The sequence below is a fragment of the Scyliorhinus canicula genome, chromosome 3 (genome assembly GCF_902713615.1).
Source record: "Scyliorhinus canicula chromosome 3, sScyCan1.1, whole genome shotgun sequence".
In the NCBI taxonomy this organism is placed as follows: domain Eukaryota; kingdom Metazoa; phylum Chordata; class Chondrichthyes; order Carcharhiniformes; family Scyliorhinidae; genus Scyliorhinus; species Scyliorhinus canicula.
The window spans coordinates 219,592,985-219,620,060 of record NC_052148.1 but is presented as its reverse complement, the minus strand read 5'-3'; the positions used below and the strand labels follow the sequence as shown (position 1 = coordinate 219,620,060).

Below are 27,076 nucleotides of genomic sequence, written 5' to 3'. Positions count from 1 at the left end.
GAGTGCTTGTCTCCCTGTTTGATCAAATTAACTCTCCTGAACACAGAAAAGATTCAGCAAAACTTGTAAATAAATAAATACACAAACACCACCATGTGTTTGTCTAACATCTGGAGCACAGCTATAAACTTAGCTGCTGTGATAAAGTGTAGCCTTGTCTTTTGAGACCATAGTTCAAATGCTGCCTGTGGTTCGAATAGACAAGTCAGCTTGTAAATATCTGCTATTAACTAAAGATCTGTTGCTGGTTCTTGTAAATTCCTGGCTTTTGGCTTTGAATAGAGGTTAGGTCGACACGGTCAGAAGAAGTTCTGCGATGGTGCATTGGAGCATCTAAAAGAAAAATAACTTACATTTCTGTAGCACCTTTCACAATCTCAGGACATGCCAAAGTGCAGCAATATTAGTGTTGGCTGAAGTGTGACTGATGTCCTTAAAATTTTTACTGAAGCAGATAGCTACACTTCACAAACTCGTGCTCTTGACAAGCGGCCAAGTCCAATGACGTCACATTTCCTAGAATTGTGGACGGGATTCTCTGTCTGTTCACGCCAGTGGATTCTCCGATTCCGCTACAGTAGATGGAAGATTTGGCAGAGCACCAAATTCTCCGTCCTTGCTAGCAGTGGCAGTAGTGTGCACTGGGACGGAGAATCCCGGCCTGCATCTCCATTCTCACCAATTTTCCATCGTTTGGATGAAAGAAATTGGGGAGTGCAGCCGTAATTTCCTGGTGAGCAATGATATCGGATAATCGTACTAAAGTGAGGAATTCACTACCATTTCTTAAAAGATCATATAACAGAATTTGAGTCTCCATCACTATACCTGGTTGGAACACATCTAAAAAAGACACATTTCTGCAACTTGTTCGAAAATTGGAGAAACAAAACTCAAAATAAATAAAATGAAAATTAACTTTAAAGCAAAAATGGCAAGAATACAATGAAGTTTTCAATGCAAAAAAGCAGGTAAATTTGCAGAGATAGAAAACAACAAAGGTTGTTATCAGCAGACAACTTTTTGCAACCTTATTTATCATCTGCCAAATAACATCTTCCAAGAATTAGATTCTGCAAAACCCAAAAACAGCAATTTAATTTTCACCTTTTAAAAACATTTAAAAGGAACCTGATATTGGCTTTATCAGGCTACAAATACGTTTCCAAGGAATCCTGTTTTGTATTCACACTAACTAGAGCGGCACTGTGCAGTGCCATGGTTAGCAGTGGTCAGCACTGCTGCCTCATGGCATTGAGGACACGGGTTTGATCCCGGCCCCAGGTCACTGTTCGTGTGGAGTTTGCGCATTCTCCCCATTTCTGCGTGGGTCTCACCCCCACAACCCAAAGATGTGCAAGGTAGGCAGATTGACCACTTAGTGCCATGCGATAGTCCCTTTAAGGAAAGTGTGTTTTATCAAATAGCTGCAGTGATGTCAGTGTGTGGGTGGAGCTGGGCTATCTGTCTGTCTTAGCACAGGGCTAAAGAACTGGTTTTTAAAGCAGACCAAGGCAGGCCAGCAGCACGGTTCAATTCCTGTACCAGCCTCCCCAAACAGGCGCTGGAATGTGTCGACTAGGGGATTTTCACAGTAACTTCACTCGAAGCCTACGTGTGACAATAAGCGATTTTCATTTAATTTCGTTTTTGAACTGGGAGCAGCAGTGTTTAGTTTTGTTTTCAGAGTTGGAGAGCTGCATTCAAAGGAGGAAGATGTTATGATCTCTCTCCGCAATCTAAACAATGTCTTCAGTTGATTGATGATTTCAAAATAATACCTGTTTCTTTGGCAAATTTAAAGCTGCTGCCTTTATTTAAAAAGTGTTTAATTTATGGATGTTGTTTGGAAAGTTATTAAGGGTTATCTATAGAGTACTGTATGCTTTGAGGGGTGGTCAGGGTTGGTAGTTGATCAACTGTTTACTGCGTGTGTTTATAAAATGTTAACTGGATTCATAGAATAAACATTGTTTTTGTTTTAAAATACTTTTAGTTCTCTGTTGCATCACACCTGTGAAGTAGGCCCTTGTGGTCCCTATAACCAAAATCTGTTAAAAGTTGTGGGTCAGGTGAACTCTATGATATACTGGAGTTTTCTAAACCTTGGCCCACAACAAATTGGGGGCTCGTGGGATAAAAGTCTATCTTTCGTGATAGGGTTGGCTTAGTGAACTTAAAGACAGTGAGGGGTGAGCATATTTGTGTTTGCATTTCAGGTGTGGTATTCCAGTTTAAGTGGGGAATGTGTTGAGGACAATGGCTCTTTCAGAAGCTCGGAAATCTTTGGGGTGGAGAAGGTCATATGCTGTACCTTACGAACAGAGACAAAAAAAACTTTTAGATTTGGCAAAAACATTGCAGTTAGCATTACCTGACGGCACACGAAAAGAAAAAGTATATACGGCCGTCGGTGAGCATTTACAGATTAAACAATTGGAACATGAAAAAGCTCGAATACGAAATGAGGGAAAAAGAAAGAATAGCCCGAGCAGAACAACAAGAAAAAGAGAGAGGAAAGGGAAATAGAGTGAGAGGACAAAGAAAAAGAGAGAGTTTGAACTTCAGAAAATGGCCGTGAAACATGACAGTCAGTTAAAATTGGCGGGGGTAAAAGGAAACATACAGTTTGAGGACAGTGATGAGAATAAAGAGAAAGAAGGTCATCGTCTAGGGATCTATTTAAATATGTCCAAGCATTGCCAAGGTTTGATGAGAAGGAGGTAGAAGCCTTTTTCCGTTTCATTTGAGAAGGTGGCTAAACAAATGAAATGGCCACAGGGCATGTGGGTATTACGGATTCAAACATAGCTGGTAGGTAGGGCTAGTGAAGTGCTTGCATCACTACCACAGGAGGTATCTGAGTCGTACGAGGAGGTGAAAAAATCCATCTTAGGTGCATATGAACTCGTGCCTGAAGCCTACAGACAAAGGACTAGAAATTTAAGGAAAGAACTTGGTCAAACATATATGGAGTTTGAAACACTCAAACAGAGTAATTTTGATAGGTGGATAATGGCTTTGAAATTAGATCAAACGTATGAAGCTCTCAGAGAAATTATGCTTTTGGAGGAGTTAAAAAATTAAATTCCTGATGTAGTGAGAACTCATGTGGAAGAACAGAGGGTTAAAACTGTAAGGTTAGCAGCAGAAATGGCAGTTGATCATGAATTAATTCATAAATCAAAGATTGGTTTCCGACATCAGTTTCAGCCGGTGAGGGCCAGAAACTGGGGACATGAGAAATACTCAAGTGGTGAAGGTAAAGGTGATCTGATGGGGAATAATAAGGAGAGTGTACCTCAGATTAAAAAAGAAATCCTTGAGGGTGGAAGAGACATGAAAAATTTCAAATGTTTTCACTGTAATAAACTAGGCCATGTAAAGTCACAATGTTGGTGGTTGAAGAAAAGCACTGGGAAGGCTGATGTGGTAAAACAGGATAAGACAGTGGGGTTTGCTAAAGTGGAAAGGGAAGCCTAAGTGAAGCGAAGGAGGGGCAAAAGATTGTACAGCCTGATCAAGAGGTGATTGATAAGAAGGTGCCAGGTCTCTTGAAATAATTTATTTGTGTGGGCAAAGTTTACTCACGTGTATCAGGAGGAGCAGGTAAAGAAGTCACAATGTTTAACAGATACGGGAGCTAGTCAATCTTTAATGGTAAGACATGAGGAGTTATGTAGTTTGGGAAGAATGTTGCCAGAAAAGGTGTTGATATGTGGAATTCAGGGTGAGAGGAGTAGTGTTCTATTACATAAGGCAAGGTTGGAAAGTCCAGTGAAGAGTGGTGAAGTGGTGGTAGGAGTAATAGAGAAACTATCTTATCCAGGAATACAGTTTATCTTGGGTAATGATATACCTGGATCGCAGGTGGGAGTGATGCCTACTGTGGTTGATCAGACAACCGAAGTGGTGAAGGACGAATATCCTGGGATTTTTCCGGATTGTGTAGTAACAGATCTCAAAGTCACAGGTTAAGACAAGAGGAGAAATCAAAGAGTGAAGATGAAGTTGAAGTGCAATTATCAGAAACGATTTTTGATCAGATCGTTGAAAAAGAACAAGAACACTTGGAGGATGAGGCGGATATTTTTAGTTCAGGAACATTGGTGGAGTTACAACAGAAAGATGTAGAAATAAAATGGATATATCAGAAAGCATACATGGAAGAGGAATCTGAGTGTATATCAGAGTGTTATCACCGTAAAAGTGATTTCGATGAGAATATGGAGACCTTTACATATGCAGGCGGATGAAAAGTGGGCAGAAATTCATCAAGTAGTATTGCTGGTAGGGTTTAGAAAGGAGGTGTTGCGAGTTGCACATGAGGCACCAGCGGGAGGTCATTTGGGAATAAGGAAAACTCAAGCTAAACATTTTTATTGGCCTGGACTACATAAAGATGTAGTTAAATTTTGTCAATCGTGTCACACATGTCAATTAATAGGAAAACGTCTAGCAATGATAAAACCAGCACCCTTAATACCCATTCCAGCATTTGAGGAACCTTTTACAAGAGTCCTAATTGATTGCTTAGGTCTGCTTCCTAAAACAAAAAGTGAGAACCAATATCTTTTGACTATAATGGATGTGTCCACTAGGTTTCCAGAGGCCATTCCAGTACATAATATTACAGCTGAAAAGGTTGTGGAGGAATTACTTAAATCCTTTACAAGCTATGGACTACCCACAGAAATACAGTCGGATGAAGGATCAAATTTTACCTCCAGGTTATTAAAAGAAGTTATGGATAGCTTAGGAATAAAACAATTTAAATCAACTGCGTACCATCCAGAATCGCAGGGAGCATTAGAAAGGTGGCATCAGCCATTAAAGACAGTGTTGAGGGCTTATTGTCAAGATTATCCAGAGGATTGGGATAAAGGAATTCCATTCGTACTGTTTGCAGTTAGGGATACACCGAAAGAATCAACCAAATTCAGACCTTTTGAACTAACTTTTGGTCATGAGATAAGAGGACCACTTAAATTGATTAAGGAAAAATTGGTGAGTGAGAAACCGGAAATTACACTATTGGATTACATGTCAAATTTTAGGGAACGATTAAATAGAGCAGGTGAATTGTCCAGACAACATTTGAAATGAAAATGAAATGAAAATCGCTTATTGTCACGAGTAGACTTCAATGAAGTTACTGTGAAAAGCCCCTAGTCGCCACATTCCGGCGCCTGTCCGGGGAGGCTGGTACGGGAATTGAACTGTGCTGCTGGCCTGCTTGGTCTGCTTTAAAAGCCAGCGATTTAGCCTTGTGAGCTAAACCAGCCCCTTGAAAGTTGAACAAAATGTGATGAAACGGGTGCAAGAAATCCAAAGTTCGTAGTTTTGCCTGTGGAGATAAAGTTTTAGTATTGTTACCAGTGGTAGGTGAACCTGTAAAAGCAAGGTTTTGTGGATCTTATCAGATTGAAAGGAAATTAAGTGAGATGAATTATGTGGTAAAAACGCCAGATCGAAGGAAAACTCACCGAGTGTGTCATGTGAATATGCTTAAAAGATACTTTGAAAGGGAAGGAGAGAAAAAGGAGGAGGTTTTAATGATTTATTTTTTTTTTTTTAAATAATTTTTATTGAAATTTTTCGATACAAACATTTACCCCTACTACATTTTAAATTATAACACAACAAATCCCCCCCTGGAAAATCCTCCCCACGCCCTCCCCCGCGCGCACCCCCCCACCCTCCCCCCCCCCCCCCCCCCCCCCGCGCTACCAGTCTAGCAACCAAACCGTTTTTCCCTTTCTGCCGATGGCCTCGGGCAGTCATTGCCCGCGACCCCCCGCTGACGTGCTCCCTTCGTTGCTATCCCCCCCCCTCCCTTCCCCCCCCCCCTTTCTCCCCGGGTTGCTGCTGTTTCGGCCTCCAGTTCCTATCTCTGATCCAGAAAGTCAAGGAAGGGCTGCCACTGCCGGAAGAACCCCTGTACCGACCCTCTCAGGGCGAATTTGATTCTTTCCAATTGGATGAAGCTTGCCATGTCGTTTAACCAGGTGTTAACACTTGGTGGCCTTGTGTCCCTCCACTGAATCAAGATCCTTCTCCGAGCTACCAAGGACGCAAAGGCCAATATTCCGGCCTCCCCTGCCTCCTGTACTCCTGGCTCCACCCTAACCCCAAAAATCGCTAGCCCCCACCCTGGTTTGACCCTGGTTCCCACCACTCTCGATACCGTCCCCGCCACCCCCTCCCAGAACTCTTCCAGTGCCGGGCACATCCAGAACATATGTACATGGTTCGCAGGGCTTCCCGAACACCTAACACACCTGTCCTCACCCCCGAAGAACCGACTCATCCTAGTCCCCGTCATATGGGCTCTGTGCAGCACCTTAAATTGGATGAGGCCCAACCTTGCGCACGACGACGACGAATTGACCCTCTCTAGGGCATCCGCCCATGTCCCATCTTCTATCTGCTCTCCCAGCTCCGCTTCCCACTTGTCTTTCAGCTCCTCTATCGATACCTCCTCCACCTCCTGCATTATTTTGTAGATGTCCGAGACCTTCCCTTCTCCGACCCAGACCCCTGACAGCACCCTATCACTCACCCCTCTATCGGGAAGCAAGGGAAATCCTTCCACCTGTCGTCTGGCAAATGCCTTCACCTGCAGGTATCTAAACGTGTTCCCCGGGGGGAGCTCAAATTTCTCCTCCAGCTCTCCCAGGCTCGCAAACCTCCCCTCTATGAACATGTCCCTCAGTTGCCTGATGCCCGCCCTGTGCCAGCTCTGGAATCCCCCGCCAGTGTTCCCCGGGACAAATCTGTGGTTCCCTCTCAGTGGCGCCGCCATCAGACCCCCCACTTCCCCCCTGTGTCGCCTCCACTGCCCCCAGATTTTAAGGGTGGCCGCCACTACCGGACTTGTGGTATACCTTGTGGGGGGGAGCGGCCATGGTGCCGTTACTAGCGCCCCCAGGCTTGTATTGCCGCAGGACGTCCTCTCCATACGTTTCCAAGCTGCCCCCTCCCCCTCCATCACCCACTTGCGCACCATCGATGCGTTCGCCGCCCAGTAGTATCCGGAAAGATTGGGTAGCGCTAATCCTCCACTGTCCCTACTCCGTTCCAAGAAAATCCTTCTCACTCTAGGGGTGCCATGTGCCCACACATAGCCCATAATGCTGCTAGTTACCTTCTTGAAGAAGGCCCTGGGGAGAAAGATGGGCAAGCACTGGAACAGAAACAAGAACCTCGGGAGGACCGTCATTTTGACTGACTGCACCCTCCCTGCTAGCGACAGCGGTACCATGTCCCACCTCTTGAACTCCTCCTCCATCTGCTCCACCAGCCTTGAAAAGTTCAGCTTGTGGAGGGTCCCCCAGTTCCTTGCCACCTGCACCCCCAAGTACCTGAAGCTCTTTACTGCTCTCTTAAAGGGGAGCCGCCCAATTCCCTCCCCCTGATCTCCCGGGTGTATCACAAAGACCTCACTTTTACCCACATTTAATTTATATCCCGAAAAGTCCCCAAACTCCGCTAGTATTTCCATTACCTCCGGCATTCCCCCTTCCGGGTCCGCCACATATAACAACAAATCATCCGCATAGAGTGATACTCGATGTTCCTCCCCTCCCCTTGTCAGTCCTCTCCACCCCCCTGAACACCTCAGTGCCATCGCCAACGGTTCAATCGCTAATGCAAATAGTAAGGGGGATAGGGGGCATCCCTGCCTGGTACCTCGATGGAGCCCAAAATACTCTGACCTCCTCCCGTTTGTAACCACACTCGCCATCGGGGCCGAATACAGCAGCTTCACCCACTTGATAAATCCCTCCCCAAACCCAAACCGTTCCAGCGTCTCCCACAGGTATTCCCACTCCACCCTATCGAATGCCTTCTCCGCATCCAGTGCTACCACTATCTCAGCCTCCCCCTCCACTGCTGGCATCATAATCACATTCAACAGTCTCCGGACATTTGTGTTAAGTTGTCGTCCCTTTACGAACCCCGTCTGGTCCTCATGGATTACCCCTGGCACACAATCCTCTATTCTGGTTGCCAGGACCTTTGCCAACAGTTTGGCATCTACATTCAAGAGGGAGATAGGCCTGTAGGACCCGCACTGTACAGGGTCTTTGTCCCGCTTCAGGATCAAGGAGATCAGGGCCTGTGACATTGTCGGGGGCAGAGCCCCCCCCTCTCGCGCCTCATTGAAGGCTCGCACCAGCACTGGACCCACCAAGTCCACATACTTCTTATAAAATTCCACCGGGAACCCATCCGGCCCCGGCGCCTTCCCCGCCTGCATCTGGCCTATCCCTTTAACTAGCTCCTGCAGCTCTATCGGCGCCCCCAGCCCCTCCACCCGTTCCTCCTGGACCTTTGGGAACCTCAATCTATCGAGGAAGTTCTCCATTCCCCCCCTCCTCCTGGGCGGCTCAGACCGGTACAATTCCCTGTAGAAATCCCTGAAGACCCCGTTCACCTCTTGCCCCTTCTGCACTACGTTCCCTCCCTTCTCTCTCACTCCCCCAATCTCTCTGGCTGCATCTCGCTTGCGCAGCTGGTGTGCTAGCATCCTGCTCGCCTTTTCCCCGTACTCATAGACCGCGCCCTGTGCCCTTCTCCATTGCGTCTCCGCCTTCCTAGTGGTCAGTAGGTCAAACTGGGCCTGTAAACTGCGCCGCTCCCTCAACAGCCCCTCCTCTGGTGTCTCCGCATATCTCCTGTCCACTTCTATAAGTTCCCCCACCAGTCTCTCCCTCTCCTGCCTCTCCTTCTTTTCTCTGTGTGCCCTTATGGAGATCAGCTCTCCTCTGATCACTGCTTTCAGGGCCTCCCAGACTACCCCCACCTTCACCTCGCCCGTGTCGTTCGTGCCCAGATATCTCTCAATGCCCTTCCGGACCCTTCCGCACACCTCATCGTCCGCCAGCAGCCCCACATCCAGGCGCCACAACGGGCGCTGGTCCCGTGCTTCCCCCAGTTCTACCTCTACCCAGTGTGGTGCATGGTCCGAAATCGCAATGGCCGAGTACTCCGTGTCCTGCACTCTCGAAATCAGCCCCCTGCTCAGTACAAAAAAGTCTATTCTGGAGTACACCCTGTGGACGTGGGAGAAAAAAGAATACTCCCTCGCCCTTGGCCTGCCAAATCTCCAAGGGTCTACCCCCCCCCATCTGCTCCATGAACCCCCTTAGCACCTCTGCCGCTGCCGGCCTCCTATTCGTCCTGGAACTCGATCTGTCCAGCCCAGGGTCGAGCACTGTATTGAAGTCCCCCCTCATGATCAGGCCCCCTGCCTCCAGACCCGGAATGAGGCCCAACAGGCGCCTCATAAAACCCGCGTCATCCCAATTCGGGGCATATACATTTACCAGCACCACATTCTCTCCCTGCAGCCTACCCTTCACCATCACGTACCTACCCTCCTTATCTGCTACCACCTGCGCCGCCACGAACGACACCCTCTTTCCCACCAAAATCGCCACCCCCCGGTTCTTTGCGTCCAAGCCTGAGTGGAACACCTGTCCCACCCACCCCCTTCTCAGGCGTACCTGGTCTATTACTCTCAAGTGAGTCTCCTGCAACATTGCCACATCCGCCTGCAGTCCCTTTAGGTGTGAAAAAACCCTTGATCTCTTGACCGGCCCATTCAGCCCCCTCACGTTCCAAGTAATCAACCGGGTCGCGGAGCGACCCGTCCCTTTCCCCTGTCTATTAGCCATGTCCTGTCCCCTGTTCGCCCCGGGTCGACCCTCCCCTTCTGACCCTTTCCCCATGGCGATGGCCCCCCCCCTCTCTCCTCCCGTTCTTCCCTTCCCGTCCTCGGCCTTTCCAGCAGCAACCCGGTATCCCCCCCTAACCCCCCTTCCCCCCCCCCCCCCCCCCCCCCCCTGGCTAGGACCCCTCCTAGCCGCGGTGTATCCACCATCGTACTCCCGAGAGTCAGCTGGTTTTCGCTGACCCGGCTGCCCCTGCCACACTCCGACTCCTCCCGATGTGGGGGGGGAGGGGCCTCCCCCCCCTTGCCATCCCTCTCTGACCCCGCTTCAGCGCGGGAAAAGCCGCCATTGCTGGCCACACCCCACTCTTCTCTCCTCCCCCTTCCTCCGTCCCGCGCGCGGGAAACAGGGGAAAGCCCGCGCTTTCGCCCGGCCACACCCTACCCCGCCATCTTCAATTCCACCCCCGTCCCCATCCAAGCCCATAAAAAAGCCCCCTTAAAACGAGAGGAAGAAAAAAGAGAAAAAGAAAACACGCATAACCAACTTGCACCCCCCCGTCCCGCCTCCCCAACTTAACAATATAACAATATAAATAACAAATCTCAAATAAATACATAAATACATAACTATGCCTGCATAACTAAATAACTAAATAACTACCCAATAATAACGTATTTAACCATCACCCTCCATCGAACAGAACAGTAACCATAACCCTTAAAGAACAGATCAAAAAACAGTAAAAAAGCCCCCCCTACAACAACAATAATTAAGGGAAGTTGGCAACGGGAAGAGACACACAAAAAGGAACAAAGAAACCCCCCATAACACAAGTTTCAAAGAAACCAAACGATCCATCAACTTTAACCAAGTTCCGACCTGGCCTAAGAAAGACATGGGCCACTTGATCAGTCAAGGGTACTCGGGCGGCCTCGGCCGCCGGCGTTCCCAAGTTCTAGTTCAGGTCCAGCTTTTCCTCCCGAACAAAAGTCCATGCCTCCTCTGGGGTCTCAAAGTAATGGTGCTGGTCCTTGTAGGTGACCCACAAGCGCGCTGGCTGCAGCATTCCGAACTTGATCCTCTTTGCGTGCAGCACCGCCTTCGTCCGGTTAAACCGGGCCCGCCGCTTTGCCACCTCCGCACTCCAGTCCTGATATATCCGCACCGTCGAATTCTCCCATTTGCTGCTTTTCTCCCTCTTGGCCCACCTCAGCACTTTCTCCCGATCACAGAGACGCTGGAATCGCACCAGCACCGCCCTCGGGGGCTCGTTCGCCCTAGGCCGCCTAGCCATGACCCGATATGCTTCTTCCAGCTCCAGGGGCGATGGACCGGCCCCCTCTCCCATCAGGGAGCTCAGCATCTCCGCTACATATTTCGGGAGATCAGGCCCCTCCAGGCCTTCTGCTAGGCCCAGGATCCTCAAGTTCTTCCACCTCATTCGAGTGTCCAGCTCCTCAAAGCGGCTCTGCCATTTCAGGTGGAGTGCCTCGTGCACCTCCACCTTTCCCACGAGGACCGTGGCCTCCTCCTCCCTTGCAGTCATCTCCTGCTGCAGCTCTCTTATCGACGCCTCTTGGGTCGCCCGGGGCCCCATCAGCCTTGTGGTCGTCGCGTTCATGGACTCTAAGAGTTCCACTTTCAGCTCCGTAAAACACCGGAGGAGAGCGGCCTGCTGCTCCTCCGCCCATTTTCTCCAATCTTCTAGTGCGCCACCGGCCGCCATTTTGGTCCTCTTCCCCCGCTTTTTTCGGGGAGCTGCTGCCGCTTTTTTTGTCGCCCCACTCCGAGTACCGACCATAAAGTTGGTCTCACTCTCCTCAGGGAGCCTTCCCCCACCGGGATTCGTCTTTACAGTACCGTCGGGGCCCTCCAATCGGCCCTTAAACACCTTTGTCGCAGGAGCTGCCAAATGTGCGACTTAGCTGGTCATAGCCGCAACCGGAAGTCCCCTGATTATAACTCAAAGTGACGAACCAAATCCAGATGACTGTGAATTTGACATACCTCAAATTAAATTGGAAAACGAGGTTGTTCTTAAGGGATAAATTCACTGTCGGTGTGATGTTTGCACGTTCTCCCCGTGTTTGCGTGGGTTTCGCCCCCACAACCTAAAGATGTGCAAGGTCGGTGTATAGGCCACGCTAAATTGCCCCTTAATTGGAAAAAATGAATTGGGTACTCCAAATTTATTTATTTTTTAATTTGGGTTAAATTGTTGAGTTACCTTCCAGAGGAAAAACGAACTGACGTGAAAAGTTATTGATATCACATGGGCAAGTTTGTGGAGATAAATTGGGAAGTACTAAAATGGCTATACATGATGTAGATGTGGGAAATGCTGTTCCGATCAAACAACATCCATACAGACGTAACCATTTAAAATTGGTACAGGTTAACAAAGAGATTGAGAGTATGCTTAAAAATGGCATAACTGAAGTGGGTTGCAGCCAATGGAGCTCACCCATAGTGATGGTACAAAAACCAGACAGTACCCAACGGTTTTGTGTGGACTATAGAAAGGTTAATGCAGTTACAAGAACGGACTCTTATCCTATCCCACGTTTGGAGGATTGCATTGAGAAAGTGGGACAATCAGCTTTTATTTCCAAAATGTTACTGGCAGGTATCTTTATCTGAAAGGGCAAAGGAATTTCAGCTTTTGTGACTCCAGATGGTATATACCTATTCAAAGTTATGCCATTTGGTATGAAAGACGCACCAGCCACATTTCAACGGTTAACTAACAAAGTTGTTTCAGGAATACCCAATTGTGCGGTATACATCGACGATCTGGTAATTTTCAGCCAAACATGGAAAGAACATTTAAAACATCTGATGGAGTTATTCGATCAACTTCAGGAGGCAGGTTTGGTAGTAAACCGAGCCAAAAGTGAATTTGGAAAAGCCCGTCACTTTCCTTGGTCATACAATCGAACTGGGTCGAATGGTCACACGGGATGTGAAACCAACAGTTATTGAGGAGTTTCCAATACCCTCAAGACAAAGGGAAATAATGCGATTTCTTGGCATGAGTGGATTTGATCGGACATTTGTGAAAAGTTTTTCTAGCGTGGTTGCTCCACTGATGGACTTGCTGAAGAAACATCGAACATTTCAGTGGACAGCGGACTTTCGACAGGCATTTGACTGCCTGAAAGCTGTGATAGCCAATGCTCCTGTGTTGGAGAATTACAAGGGACTCTGTGGTCAGATTGAACTAAAGTATCTGACTTTAAAAAGAGACATGCCGAGGCGTAGAGAAATGGATGGATAGTGCCGAGACCATCTTGTTCAAAGAGACTGTCAATCAAGAGGGATTCCAGTTGGAGGAAGAACAAAAATGGAGTGTTTTATTATACCGAGTTGCGTGTGTTGTTTTTTTTTTAAACAAAAAAGTATATTTACTGTGTGCATTTCTTAAAGGCTAGTGAAAAGGTGAAAAATGAAACCATCTAGAAGTTGATCACTTATTTTTTGTTCTTGGGGGGAGGTGTCATGTGAGAGTACCTTTAAGAAATGGGTGTTTATAAATGGGTATGTATATAAATATCTGTAGTGGGAGTAACTTTAAGAAATGGGTGCTTATTACTGCAGTGACATCAGAGAGTGGGTGGAGCTGGGCTGTCTGTCAGCTTTTTACTTTCATTTTAGGCTGTTAAAACAGGGTGTGTTTTGGTTTCATTTGAAATGAAATGAAAATGAAATGAAAATCGCTTATTGTCACGAGTAGGCTTCAATGAAGTTACTGTGAAAAGCCCCTAGTCGCCACATTCCGGCGCCTGTCCGGGGAGGCTGGTACGGGAATTGAACCGCGCTGCTGGCTTGCTTGGTCTGCTTTAAAAGCCAGCGATTTAGCCGAGTGAGCTAAACCAGCCCCTATTTTCAGAGCTGGACAGCTATAGTCACAGCCAGAAGGGGTATTAGTCTCTCTCTCTGTAATCTAAAAAATGTAAATCGACCCTTTGGTGATTTAAAACTAATAACAGTAGTGATTTTAACCGGATGAGCTTCTGTTTAAAGGGTTTTTTTAAAGTCTTCTGGATGTTAAAAGGACAGCTTACGGATTACTTACTGTTGTATTCTTTGAGGGTTGTATTTGAATTGATGGTTGCTAATATGTTCACTATGTTTTAAAAAGGTTAAGATTAACTTGAGTTCATAGAATAAACAGTTTTGCTTTAAAAAATACTTCTCCATTTGTGCTGTACCACACCTGTTGAGTGGGCCGTGAGCTCCAATCTATTAAAAGTTGTGGGTCAGATGAACACTATGGTACACTTTGGGGTTCTCTAAACCCTGGCCCATAACATAACTAACAAAGTTGTTTCAGGATTACCCAATTGTGCGGTATAGATCGACGATCTGGTAATTTTCAGTCATACATGGAAGGAGCATTTAAAGCACCTGATGGAGTTATTCGATCGACTTCAGGAGGCGGGTTTGATGGTAAACCTAGCCAAAAGTGAATTTGGAAAGCCCAAGTCACTTTCCTGGGCCATACAATCGGACAGGGTCGGATGGTCCCACGGTATGTGAAAACAAAATTTATTGGGGAGTTTCTAATACCCTCAAGACAAAGGGAAATAATGCGATATCTTGGCATGAGTGGATTTTACCGAAAATTAGTGCCAAATTTTAGCAGTGTGGTTGCTCCACTGACGGACTTACTGAAGAAATGTCGAAAATTTCAGTGGACAGCATTTGACGGCCTGAAGGCTGTGTTAAACAATGTGTTGGAGAATTACAAGGGCCTCTGTGACCGGATTGAACTAAAGTTTAAAGAAAAATCCCGAGACATAGAGAAATGGATGGATCGTGTAGGGACCTTCTTGTCCAAAGAGACTGTCAATCAAGAGGGATTCCAGTTGGAGGAAGAAGAACTGAAATGGACTATGTTATTATAAATGTGTGCATCGTTTGTTTTGTTTAAAAAAAAATGTATATTCACTGTCAATATTTCTTAAAGGAAATGAAAAGGTGAAAAATGAAACCATCTTAAAGTTGATGGTTTATTTTTTTTCGGGGGGGGGGGAAGGTGTCGTGTGAGAGTCCTTTAGGAAAAGTGTGTTTTATCAAATAGCTGCAGTGATGTCAGTGTGTGGGTGGAGCTGGGCTGTCTGTCTGTCTGTCTTTTACTTTTGTTTTTGAGCTGGGAGCAGCAGTGTGTTTAGTTTCATTTTCAGAGTTGGAGAGCTGCATTCACAGCAGGAAGATATTATGATCTCTCTCCCTGCAATCTAAACAATGTATTCAGCTGATTGATGATTTCAAAATAATACCTGTTTCTGGATTCATAGAATAAACATTGTTTTTGTTTAAAAATACTTTTAGTTCTCTGTTACATCACACCTGTGAAGTGGGCCCTTGTGCTCCCCATAACCAAAATCTATTAAAAGTTGTGGGTCAGGTGAACTCCATGATACACTTTGGAGTTTTCTAAAAAAATGAATAGGGTACTCTAAATTAATTTTATAAAGTATGCACACTGCTGGCAAAATTATGAGCAGCATAATTTGTCATTCCCCACGCCCCCTTCCCCCCACTTCTGCCTGCCAGCTTGAATCCCATTTCACCATGGGAAATTCACTGTTGCTATTACATCTGTGCGCTGGGAAAAGAATGTAATAACACTGTGGTGTCTGGACCCTTTAACGGGCGATTTGCGAATAGATCCGGGAAAACCAAAAAGGGGAAAAACCTTTGCCTCAGATCGATTCTGGACACTGACTGGCAGACACAAAGCTGCAAAGACTCTGTAAGATAGTATGTTGCAAATAAATGTTAATTGTTTCATACCTAACTGGTGTGCCAAAGTCAGTACAAATACAACAATATATAAATGTTTATTTAAAGCAACAATTAGTCACATCAGCAAAAAGAAATGAGGCGGGAACTGGAACTTGAAAATTTTGAGTGAGTCTCGATAAAATGGACTTCATAAATTATGGAAAATTTAAACTTCTCTTCCTAAAGCACTTGAGGTTTCATTTTTAAAAGTGGTTATAATCTCTAATATCTGTTATCCTTGATTTCTTTGTTTTGCTTTTAATGGCAGTAAAATGGTTCTCCACACAAAAAGAGTTTTAAGAAATGTTGAAAAAGGTAGCTAAAGTGAAACGTCAGATCAGTGCATTTGATGTACATTGTGGGAAATATGTCACAATAGATGTAAGTGGTTGACCAAGAAACCCCAAAAGGGTGGCGCTGCAATGAGTGTCATCAACCTGGGATCATGTTGAAAACTCTCACAGGGATGGGTGAAGTGACAGTGCAGCAACGTCTCCCCTTCAGTGACGGGAAGAGTATCCCGATCTTGGGCCTGGGAACAAGTTCCATGGAAAAGCCCGTTAAAGGTGAGACCATAAAAGCTGTGAAGGCTGCCATTGAAATTGGGTACCGCCATTTAGATGGAGCCTTCATGTATGGCAATGAAGATGAAGTTGGCGAGGCTATTCGGGCAAAGATTGCTGATGGGACGGTGAAGCGGGAAGACGCCTTCTATACCAGCAAGCTATGGATGACCTATCTTTCTCCTGCCCTGGTCCGGAAAGGCCTTGAGACAACATTGAAAAATCTGAAGTTGGACTACGTTGATCTGTATGTTGTGCACTGGCCTATGGGATTGAAGCCAAGTGAAAAGGACTTGTTTCCTGAGGACGCAAATGGAAAGATTCTTCTGGACGATGTGGATATCTGTGCAACTTGGGTGATTATGGAAAGCTGCAAGGATGCCGGCCTGGTGCGGTCTATAGGAGTGTCCAACTTCAACCATAACCAACTTGAGATGATCCTGAAGATGCCCAACCTGAAATACAAGCCGGTGTGTAATCAGGTTGAATGTCACCCATATTTGAACCAGAACAAAATGCTGAAATATTGTAATTCCAAAAATATTGTTGTCGTATGTTATAGTCCCTTGGGAACATCAAAAGACCCAAAGTGGTTCGACCCAGAAAACCCCATCGTTCTGAACGATCTGGAGCTGAAAAAGAATGATGAAAAACACAACAAATCCCCAGCTAAATCGCCCTGCGCTATCAGGTGCAACGTGGTGTAGTGGTTATTCCGAAGAGTTTCAATCTTGGGCGGATGAAGCAGAACAGAGAGATCTTTGACTTCCAGCTAACTGATGAAGAGATGAAAGCGGTTGATGGGATAAACAGAAACTGCCGATACATAACGATGAAACAGTTTACTGACCATCCCAAGTATCCATTCCATGATGAATATTGATGAGATCAGCAAGTGGGGGAAACGGAGTATCTAAAAGAGGAATCAACTTTCCAAATGGGACAGGCCAGGATCAAAACGTAGTCTCCTCGGAGCAGATATGTTACTTGGATGAATAAAGTCTGAGCATTATTCAACATTTAAAAAAAAAACCTGGGATCATGTTACCAGTGAAGTCCTACAGGGGCCTGTTTACGGACCTCTTGTTTAATATATTCATAAATGATTTAGAGCCAGGCAGGAATAATAGCTAAATTTACATATTATGCAAAGGTATAACTCCACAGTTGAACAGGATGGCTTGAAAAAGCGCGGGAATGGGATGGCGGGGATATGAAATTAAATGTAGAAATATACAACACTTTTCAGCTGTGGACAAAGGCAGATTTTCAATGAAACACACAGCGCTGCAGGGCAGGGGTCCTGGCCAATGGGGGGCCCCATGCAGAGAGTTGACTGTTGTGATGGGAACACCAGGTGAACATCAATCAGAGCCTTGGTAGCTCTCAATTTGCTGACAGGTTCATTTGAAGTTCTTGACCCATCAGCAGGTAATACAGGACAACATTGGGCTCTGATTGGTGGAGTCCTCTTTAGAATGGGAAAACAATTTGCCAGATGTTGAGAGATGATGGAGACTTTGAGCAGTTCAGACAGGATCTCCCGAATTGGTGTGAAGGTCTTTAATTTTCACTTGAGTAAAGCACTGCAAAGCAGCAGCCAGATTTCTGGCATTGAGTTTGGAGGGCAGCCCGAGGCAAAAGTGAGGTTGGCAACCTAACATCAGGGCGCGAGCCTACAAATCCTTCAACAAGATGAGGAAGCACTAGCCTACAGCCATTGAGGGGAGCAAGGCAGTGATTCTCAACATCCAGGCCAGGGCTGAAGAGGGTAGGCAAGCAGCAAGCCAGAAAGAACAGGCCAGATAGCCAACAGTCAGGCAGCTAGTCAAGAGCACACATGGTCGTCGAGGGTTGAGGCCTGGCCACCCGAGCAAGAGCGGAGAGGTGAACACAGCAGCAGTCGGTTGGTACAAAGGACAGGTATCATGTCCACCTCTGCATGGGGACAAAGAATCCCTGAAGACATACATAGCAAAATATAATGTACATGGAAAACGATGAAGTTCTGAGGGTCCTTATTGCTACAATAGTTTCAATTAATTGTCAATGTTTGATGTCAATGGATGCAGTAAATTAGATGTTGGGATGTGTTAAAAGATTGGTACTGAGGCAAAATACTGAGACAATCCTGTGACTTTATAAATAATTGGCACAATTACATAGGTAATACTGTGTACAGTTCTGCTCACCGCAATACTAAAAGGATTTTGCAGCTATTAAGAAGATACAGAAAAGAGCAAGTGGACAGATTGAGGGAATGGAGGGGTGAATTGTGAAGAGTATTACACAAATTTAATATGTTCTTACTGGAAAGGAGAAGATTGAGAGGTGATATGATTTTACAAATCTAAATGAATTAGAAATGCGGACCAAGATAAACTATCTTGTCAGAAAAATCAGAACCAGAGACGTGCATTGGCCATGAGGGGGATAAATTTAAAATTAATCAGAGGAAACATTGGCAGGAATTTCTTCGTAACTGACTCAGCAAGGAGGTCAGTAATGGGTTGAGAACCTTCAAACGGCCTTTCCATGGCTCCTTAACTCAGCCACAACAGTACCATCCCACTCCTGAGTTTCTCAGCCAACGACAGTCTGGGCGTGGTGACAACCCACACTCTGAAGAAAGTCTCTCTATTTTGAAGGGGCCCCAGGGGTTGCAGGAAAGCTAGCCCCTGATGCTATTACAGGTAAATGCATGAGCGGAAAATATGAGCAGACTGCCCTCTTCAGGATCTCTAACTCTTCCCTGGAGGTAATACCGGAGGCAGTGTGGGCCAGAAGAGAGGTGTTCTTTCCACTGTACAGGAGCAAGAGGCTAGCCAGAGAGATTGGAAGTTGCAGAGGCTGTGACCAGCAATAGGGTGGTGCCCAGGACCTGGAAACAGTGTCCGAAAAGCTCAGGAAAAGTGAGTGTCTTACGATTATCAGATGACATGCATTACTCGCCCACCTCCCTAGCATTCTCCTGCCTAACACCCCTCTTACCGCTACACCTTACACCCCTTTCTTTCCAGGCAGATCCTCAATTGTGCATCTGAACACATATAGAACGATACAGCGCAGTACAGGCCCTTCGGCCCTAGATGTTGCACTGACATGGAAAAAAAAACTAAAGGCCATCTAACCTACACTATGCCCTTATCATCCATATGCTTACCCAATAAACTTTTAAATGCCCTCAATGTTGGCGAGTTCACTACTGTTGCAGGTAGGGCATTCCACGGCCTCACCACTCTTTGCGTAAAAAACCCACCTCTGAACTCTGTCCTGTATCTATTACCCCTCAATTTAAGGCTATGTCCCCTCGTGCTAGCCACCTCCATCCGCGGGAGAAGGCTCTCGCTGTCCACCCTATCTAACCCTCTGATCATTTTGTATGCCTCTATTAAGTCACCTCTTAACCTTCTTCTCTCTAACGAAAACAACCTCAAGTCCATCAGCCTTTCCTCATAAGATTTTCCCTCCATACCAGGCAACATCCTGGTAAATCTCCTCTGCACCCGTTCCAAAGCTTCCACGTCCTTCCTATAATGAGGCGACCAGAACTGTACGCAATACTCCAAATGCGGCCGTACTAGAGTTTTGTACAACTGCAACATGACCTCATGGCTCCGGAACTCAATCCCTCTACCAATAAAGGCCAACACACCATAGGCCTTCTTCACAACCCTATCAACCTGGGTGGCAACTTTCAGGGATTTATGTACATGGACACCGAGATCCCTCTGCTCATCCACACTACCAAGAATTTTACCATTAGCCAAATATTCTGCATTCCTGTTATTCTTTCCAAAGTGAATCACCTCACACTTCTCCACATTAAACTCCATTTGCCACCTCTCAGCCCAGCTCTGCAGCTTATCTATGTCCCTCTGTAACCTGCAACATCCTTCCGCACTGTCTACAATTCCACCGACTTTAGTGTCGTCTGCAAATTTACTCACCCATCCTTCTGCGCCCTCCTCTAGGTCATTTATAAAAATGACAAACAGCAACGGCCCCAGAACAGATCCTTGTGGTACGCCACTCGTAACTGAACTCCATTCTGAACATTTCCCATCAACTACCACTCTCTGTCTTCTTTCAACTAGCCAATTTCTGATCCACATCTCTAAATCACCCTCAATCCCCAGCCTCCGTATTTTCTGCAATAGCCGACCGTGCGGAACCTTATCAAACGCTTTACTGAAATCCATATACACCACATCAACTGCTCTACCCTCGTCTACCTGTTCAGTCACCTTCTCAAAGAACTCGATAAGGTTTGTGAGGCATGACCTACCCTTCACAAAACCATGCTGACTATTCCTAATCATATTATTCCTATCTAGATGATTATAAATCGTATCTTTTGTAATCCTCTCCAAGACTTTACCCACCACAGACGTTAGGCTCACCGGCCTATAGTTACCGGGGTTATCTCTACTCCCCTTCTTGAACAAAGGGACCACATTTGCTATCCTCCAGTCCTCTGGCACTATTCCTGTAGCCAATGATGACCTAAAAATCAAAGCCAAAGGCTCAGCAATCTCTTCCCTGGCTTCCCAGAGAATCCTAGGATAAATCCCATCAGGCCCCGGGGACTTATCTATTTTCACCTTGTCCAGAATTGCCAACACTTCTTCCCTACGCACCTCAATGCCATCTATTCTAATAGCCTGGGTCTCAGCATTCTCCTCCACAATATTATCTTTTTCCTGAGTGAATACTGACGAAAAGTATTCATTTAGCATCTCGCTTATCTCCTCAGCCTCCACACACAACTTCCCACCACTGTCCTTGACTGGCCCTACTCTTACCCTAGTCATTCTTTTATTCCTGACATACCTATAGAAAGCCTTTGGGTTTTCCTTGATCCTACCTGCCAAAGACTTCTCATGTCCCCTCCTTGCTCGTCTTAGCTCTCTCTTTAGATCCTTCCTCGCTTCCTTGTAATTATCAAGCGCCCCAACTGAAACTTCACGCCTCATCTTCACATAGGCCTCCTTCTTCCTCTTAACAAGAGATTCCACTTCTTTGGTAAACCACGGTTCCCTCGCTCGACCCCTTCCTCCCTGCCTGACTGGTACGTACTTATCAAGAACATGCAATAGCTGTTCCTTGAACAAGCTCCACATATCCAGTGTGCCCAACCCTTGCAGCCTACTTCTCCAACCTACACATCCTAAGTCATGTCTAATGGCATCATAATTGCCCTTCCCCCAGCTATAACTCTTGCCCTGCGGGGTATACTTATCCCTTTCCATCACTAACGTAAAGGTCACCGAATTGTGGTCACTGTTTCCAAAGTGCTCACCTACCTCCAGATCTAACACCTGGCCTGGTTCATTACCCAAAACCAAATCCAATGTGGCCTCGCCTCTTGTTGGCCTGTCAACATATTGTGTCAGGAAACCCCCCTGCACACATTGTACAAAGAACGACCCATCTAATGTACTCGAACTATATCTTTTCCAGTCAATATTTGGAAAGTTATAATACTCACCTTCATTCTACTACCACCTCACACCCATCCCTCACATTCATCTCCCACAAATATTCTTATTCCATCCTCAATATACATTCCATTTCACGTATTAAGAAAAGCATACCTGGCTGTTATGGGTTTCTCTGTCAGCCAATTGAGCAATTGCAGGCACCAAGGCTCCATCTGACATCTTCTACGCCTTTCTCTTCCCACAGGTCAATTGCTCTCTGCAGGCAATGTTGTGAAGGGCACAGCAGACTGCTCCTATTCTGAAGACCCCAGGTGCACAGACTGAACAGCACCTCCGGATCTGCGGAGCCATCTGAAGACCATCTTGTGGAATTCAATGACTTGTTCTACTATTTACCTGTGATCATGTGGCTCTTGTTGTATCTCTCGGCTGGTTTACTGGAAGGCTTCCTTCCAGGAACCATCATCTACGTCGTTAGATGATAGCCCTTCTCTCCTAGGAGCCAGCCCCTGATGCACTGTGGAGAAGTGAGAGGTGTGACTACCATAGAATGAATGAGCCTTGGCAGCTCCCTAGATAGCTAGTAAAGACATAAGTAATGCCACCCATGGGGCTGTTTAGCTCAGTTGGCTAAACAGCTGGTTCATGATGCAGACTGAGGCCAGCAGCGCAAGTTCAATTCCTGTACCAGCTGAGGTTATTCATGAAGGTCCCACCTTCCCAACCTTGCCCCTCGCCGGAGGTGTAGTGATCCTCAGGATAAACCACCACCAGTCAGCTCTCCCTCTCAAAGGGGAAATGGGAGGGGTAGACCCATGGTCAATTGGGACTATGGCAACTTTACCTTAGCTAGTTGTTGCTTAAGCTGTTGTTGCTCTGATGGTGCTGCAGCCAGCTGCACTGGTGCTTGCCTCCAGGTGCTGCTTACCTCCAGGTGCTGCTTGTGACTGAAAAGCAGTGAGGCTCATCATCACATACACCTGGCAGGTTTCACCTTCAATCATTGCTGAGACCGAGGCAACTTGTGACAGAAATGTAAGCCTGTCATACTGATTTTCAGCTTTTTTCAGCAGAACGAACAGTTTATGAATTTCTCCCTGTGAATATTACATCCAAAAACAAGTGCAAATTTCTACTTGTTGCTTATTTAGACATACAGAAAGAGTAGCTGCATATGTATCTGTTAGAAAGAGGTGCATTATGAAATGAAATGAATTACATCAGACTTTTTCATTAATCAATTTCATCATAGCAAGTTACTGCGTTGTATTTCTAGCTCTGCAATAGGTTCAAGCATAACTAAATTAAACTGGTGTGTCACGTGTGTGGTTGGAAACTACAGGTGCCCAATACTCAAGTTAACTTATGGCTTTTATTTTTAAATTTATCAAAATTACATTTTGCTAAACTACTCTGTTAAGTGACTCCGAGGAGCAAAATAATTGCACTTTTATGTCCTGCTTTTAACCGGTGTTTTATAGTTTTGTAAACAGAACAAATCTCTCTTAGTTTTACCACTATCACTTTGCAATTGGCAGTGTGAAACAAATCAAAGAAATTCTTTATGTCATAATCGCAATTTCCTTTCCTTTGCAAGTTAAACAATTAGCATTAATGGCAGCTATCAGCTGAGATAATGTGTTGCAAACGTTATGCATCAGTAAGGGGTGGGTGGGTAGGTAAAGGAGCATAGATAAGGATAATTACTCTCTACGCTATATTTTCCAATACTTGTGTTATGCCAGATTGGATATTGGCAGGTGCAATCATCAAATATCACAGAACTGGAATCAATTCGGTTGTGAGTACCTGTAGGCAGAGATGGTGGCATTATCACTGGACTAGTCATCCAGAAATTCAGTGTAATGTTCTGCGGACCTGGGTTCAAATCTCACCATGGCAAATAGTGAAATTTCAATTCAATAGAAATTGGGACTATTTTGACCATGAAACCATTGTTGTGAAAATCCATCCGGTACTGGAAATCTGCTGTCTTTACCTGGTCTGGCCTACATAAATGCTGGCCCAGCCAGTCATGTCCACATTATGTTTTTTTCTCTTTTTACCAGCAACCCCACATCCATTCTCCACCCTGGCCTCTGAGCGACCCACTTTCCAGAACCACGTCCATCTAATGCGGCGCCTGATCGGAGATCACTATTGCTGAATACTCTGATCCCCTAATCCCAGTGAACAACGCCTTCCTTACCATAAATACACTATGCTCAAATAAACTTTGCGAACCAAGGAGAAAAACGAGTATTCACACTCCTTCGAGTGCAAGAACCTCCACGGGTCCACCCCTCCCATTTCCCTCATAAGCCCGGTTAGGGCCTTTGCCCTCCCCCGACTGGGCAAGCAAGCATGGCTGCGGCCTGTCCACCCTTGGTTCTTGCACCAAGTTATGTTTTTTTTTAAATCAAACTTTTACAAGAGCTACCCCATAGCTCAGCATTGTCCCCATTCACCGTACAAATCCAACTCCAATTACCTTTTGAACGTTTGTTATCTGTTATCATCACACTGAGGTAGTGCGTTCCAGATCCTAGCAATCCTCTGTGTCAAAAAAAGTTCACATTTCCTCTTTCGCTAATTATTTTGCCTGCAAAGAATTTTGGTTTAATTTATAGGATTATGTTGCTATGAAAATAGTTTTTGTACACAGAAGGTTAAATCCCTGGGAAGCACAAGTTATCTGCAAGGTTGTTTCGCACAAATTAGATGGAATACGAGACAAATTGACAGAGGTGTGTATTCATGCATACCATATAGAAGGAGACTATTCATACTTTTAATATTGAAATATAATGGTTTTTAAATATGCCAATGAACTTTGTCAATTCGACAATGCAGCTCAACGAGCCAATCCTCAACAGAGAAATGAGAGAAATATCAGAGTCCAGATGTTGGGCGAGATTTAGTGGCCTCGTCGTGCCCGACTTGGTGACGCATCTAGGCTGTTGAATCTCACGAGAGGCCATTGACGAGATTGGCGACGCTTTAAACGCCTCGCAGGATTTAACGAGATCTTGCGATCTGAATCTCACCCTCGCTGGGAGAGATCCAGATTGGCTGATTTAAATATATTTGTGTCGTATTCTCCCGAGGCCGGGAACTAACGGCCTCATCTGGGAGACCTCGCTGGGATGTCGTTTAGTACTGGTCCACACAAACATAGACCAGGTGTAACAACACCTGGGCGGGGGAGTCTACCAGAGCATCAGACCCCTCCCCTCCCCCCCCCCCCCCCCAGGTAGTTGGGTATCCTGGCACCTGGGCAGCTTGACACTGCCAGCCTGGCACCCCAAAGTGCCCAGGCTGCTTGTGCCAGGGATCGGGCCCGGGGGTGCCTTGCCCTTAAGAGGTGGGAGTCAGGGGGATGTTTGAGGACCCCCTGAAAGGTATGTTGGGTGAGGTGGGATGGGGGATCCGGAGGCCACGAAGGGGTGGATGAGGGGGATTGAAAGATCAGGGTGGCACTTAAAAATGGTGCCCGATCCACGTCTCGTCTTCGTGCACTGAGTGCAGGAAATAAGGTAAGTGCGGCCTCGGTGGGAAATTCCTCGCCGAAGACAAAAAAAAACCCGGCAAATTTCCGTTCAGTATCGCTATGTTTCTCAGCCCTGCTGGTGCCAATAAACACACTTCTCAACCCGCCAAAAACAGGAATCTGTGCCCATTGTCTCTCCCCTCCCCCTCTCTGGAATAAGCAAATCAGAAGCTCAAATCTGGATCAGTGAGATAGGCAGAGAGGTTTTATTTTCTAAGACATCTGCCTGTTAGTAGAGATAATCTTGCAAGTATATTCCTACCTAAAATGACACTAGGAATGTATGGTTTGGTATTTTGATGTTTCAGACAGGGGAGAAAATGTATTTAAGTTAAAAATTGAAAGGTAAAAATTGGCTTGTTCCCCTTGATGCTCGAGTTACAATTTGAAATTACTCTGTGCTCAGTTCCATTGAAGCAGGCAGCGCGCAAACATTGTGCTGTCTCCTCATTTCCATGGATGCGAGTCCATTCCAGAAATGAGTGGATCGTCAACTCCCACCCCTTTGAAAGACAATGCACGATACATGTAGCAGCTAATAAACAGCCACCTGGTGGAGAGCTGGCCAACTGCATTTTTCGAGTACCCAATAAAGGGGCAATTTAGTGTGGCCAATCCACCTACCTTGCACATCTTTGGATTGTGGGGCTGAAACCCATGCAGACACGGAGAGAATGTGCAAACTCCAAACAGACCCAAACCCGGACCCTCGGTGCCATAGGCAGCAGTGCTAACCACTGCGCCACAGTGCCACCCTAACTGCATTGTCAATGGTGGCAATGTGCTCAAGCAGTTCCTGAAGGCCGGTACATCCAGGGAGCCGGAAGGAGGTCACGGTCACCCATTTAAAGGGACTCCTGGCAGCAGACTATGACAACTGCACAAGGGAATATTGTTTGAGCCAGGCAGAGCTTGTGGTGAAGATTTTGAATTCCTGTAAAGAATTGCTGGAGGTAATAGATGTATATGAATGTGTCTGACTATTCTGCCAGTTGGGAAGCACACAGGACCTTACCCAGGGAATAAATAGCATTGTAATGCAGCTGTACCATCACACTAATGAATAGAAAGTATTTTAGAAGATATTGAAAAACAGGGGCGGGATTCTCCGACCCCCCCGCCAAGTCGGAGAATCGCTGGGGGCCGGCGTCAATCCCGTTCCTGACGTATCCCGAATTCTCCGCCACCGGAGATGCGGCGGGGGCGGGAATCGTGCTGCACCGGTCGGCGGCCCCCCACCCCCGGCAATTCTCCGGCCCGCGATGGGCCGAAGTCCCGCCGCTGTCAAGCCTCTCCCGCCGGTGGGAATCAAAACACCTACCTGACCGGCGGGATTGGCGGCGCAGGCAGGCTCCGGGGGTGATCTGACCCCGGGGGATGCCCGCACGGTGGCCTGGCCCGCGATCGGGGCCCACCGATCGGCCGGCGGGCCTGTGCCAGGGGGGCACTCTTTTTCTTCCGCCTTCGCCATGGTCTTCACCATAGCCGAGGCAGAAGAGAGCCACACCCTGCGCATGCGCCGGGATGACGTCAGCAGCCGCTGACGCTCCGGCGCATGCGCAGACTTACGCCGGCCAGCAAAGTCCTTTTGGCCCCAGCTGGCGTGGCGCCAAAGGCCATTTACACCAGCCGGCAGACACCAACCATTCCAGCGCAGGCCTAGCCCCTCAATGAAAATGAAAAAAATGAAAATCGCTTATTGTCACGAGTAGGCTTCAATGAAGTTACTGTGAAAAGCTCCTAGTCGCCACATTCCGGCGCCTGTCCGGGGAGGCTGCTACGGGAATCGAACCGTGCTGCTGGCCTGCTTGGTCTGCTTTAAAAGCCAGCGATTTAGCTCAGTGAGCTAAACCAGCCCCAATGTGAGGGCTTGGCCCCGAAAGGTGCGGAAGTGGGGCGGCCCGACGCCGGGACCCCCCCGCCCCGCCGGGTAGGGGAGAATCCCGGCCCAGATCTTTAACTCGGGTCTCCACACACATGGTCAAGAAATTGAAGCCAGGGGCTCAGAAGGGCAAAATGGCAAGGAGGCCTCAAGGTTTGATAATG

At 46.6% G+C, this 27,076-nt stretch overlaps 2 protein-coding genes across 24 annotated transcripts in view; one reads left to right on the top strand and one right to left on the bottom strand.

Moving 5' to 3' along the window:
• ank2b (ankyrin 2b, neuronal) overlaps positions 1-27,076 on the bottom strand; it is a 1,110,754-nt gene that overhangs the window by 1,011,211 nt on the left and 72,467 nt on the right. The window lies entirely within an intron of this gene.
• On the top strand, positions 15,920-17,068 carry LOC119963304 (aldo-keto reductase family 1 member C23-like protein). Its single transcript, XM_038792227.1, is given in 2 exon segments — positions 15,920-16,705; positions 16,708-17,068. Coding segments are annotated over 2 exon segments (978 nt in total). The 5' UTR covers positions 15,920-15,939; the 3' UTR covers positions 16,920-17,068.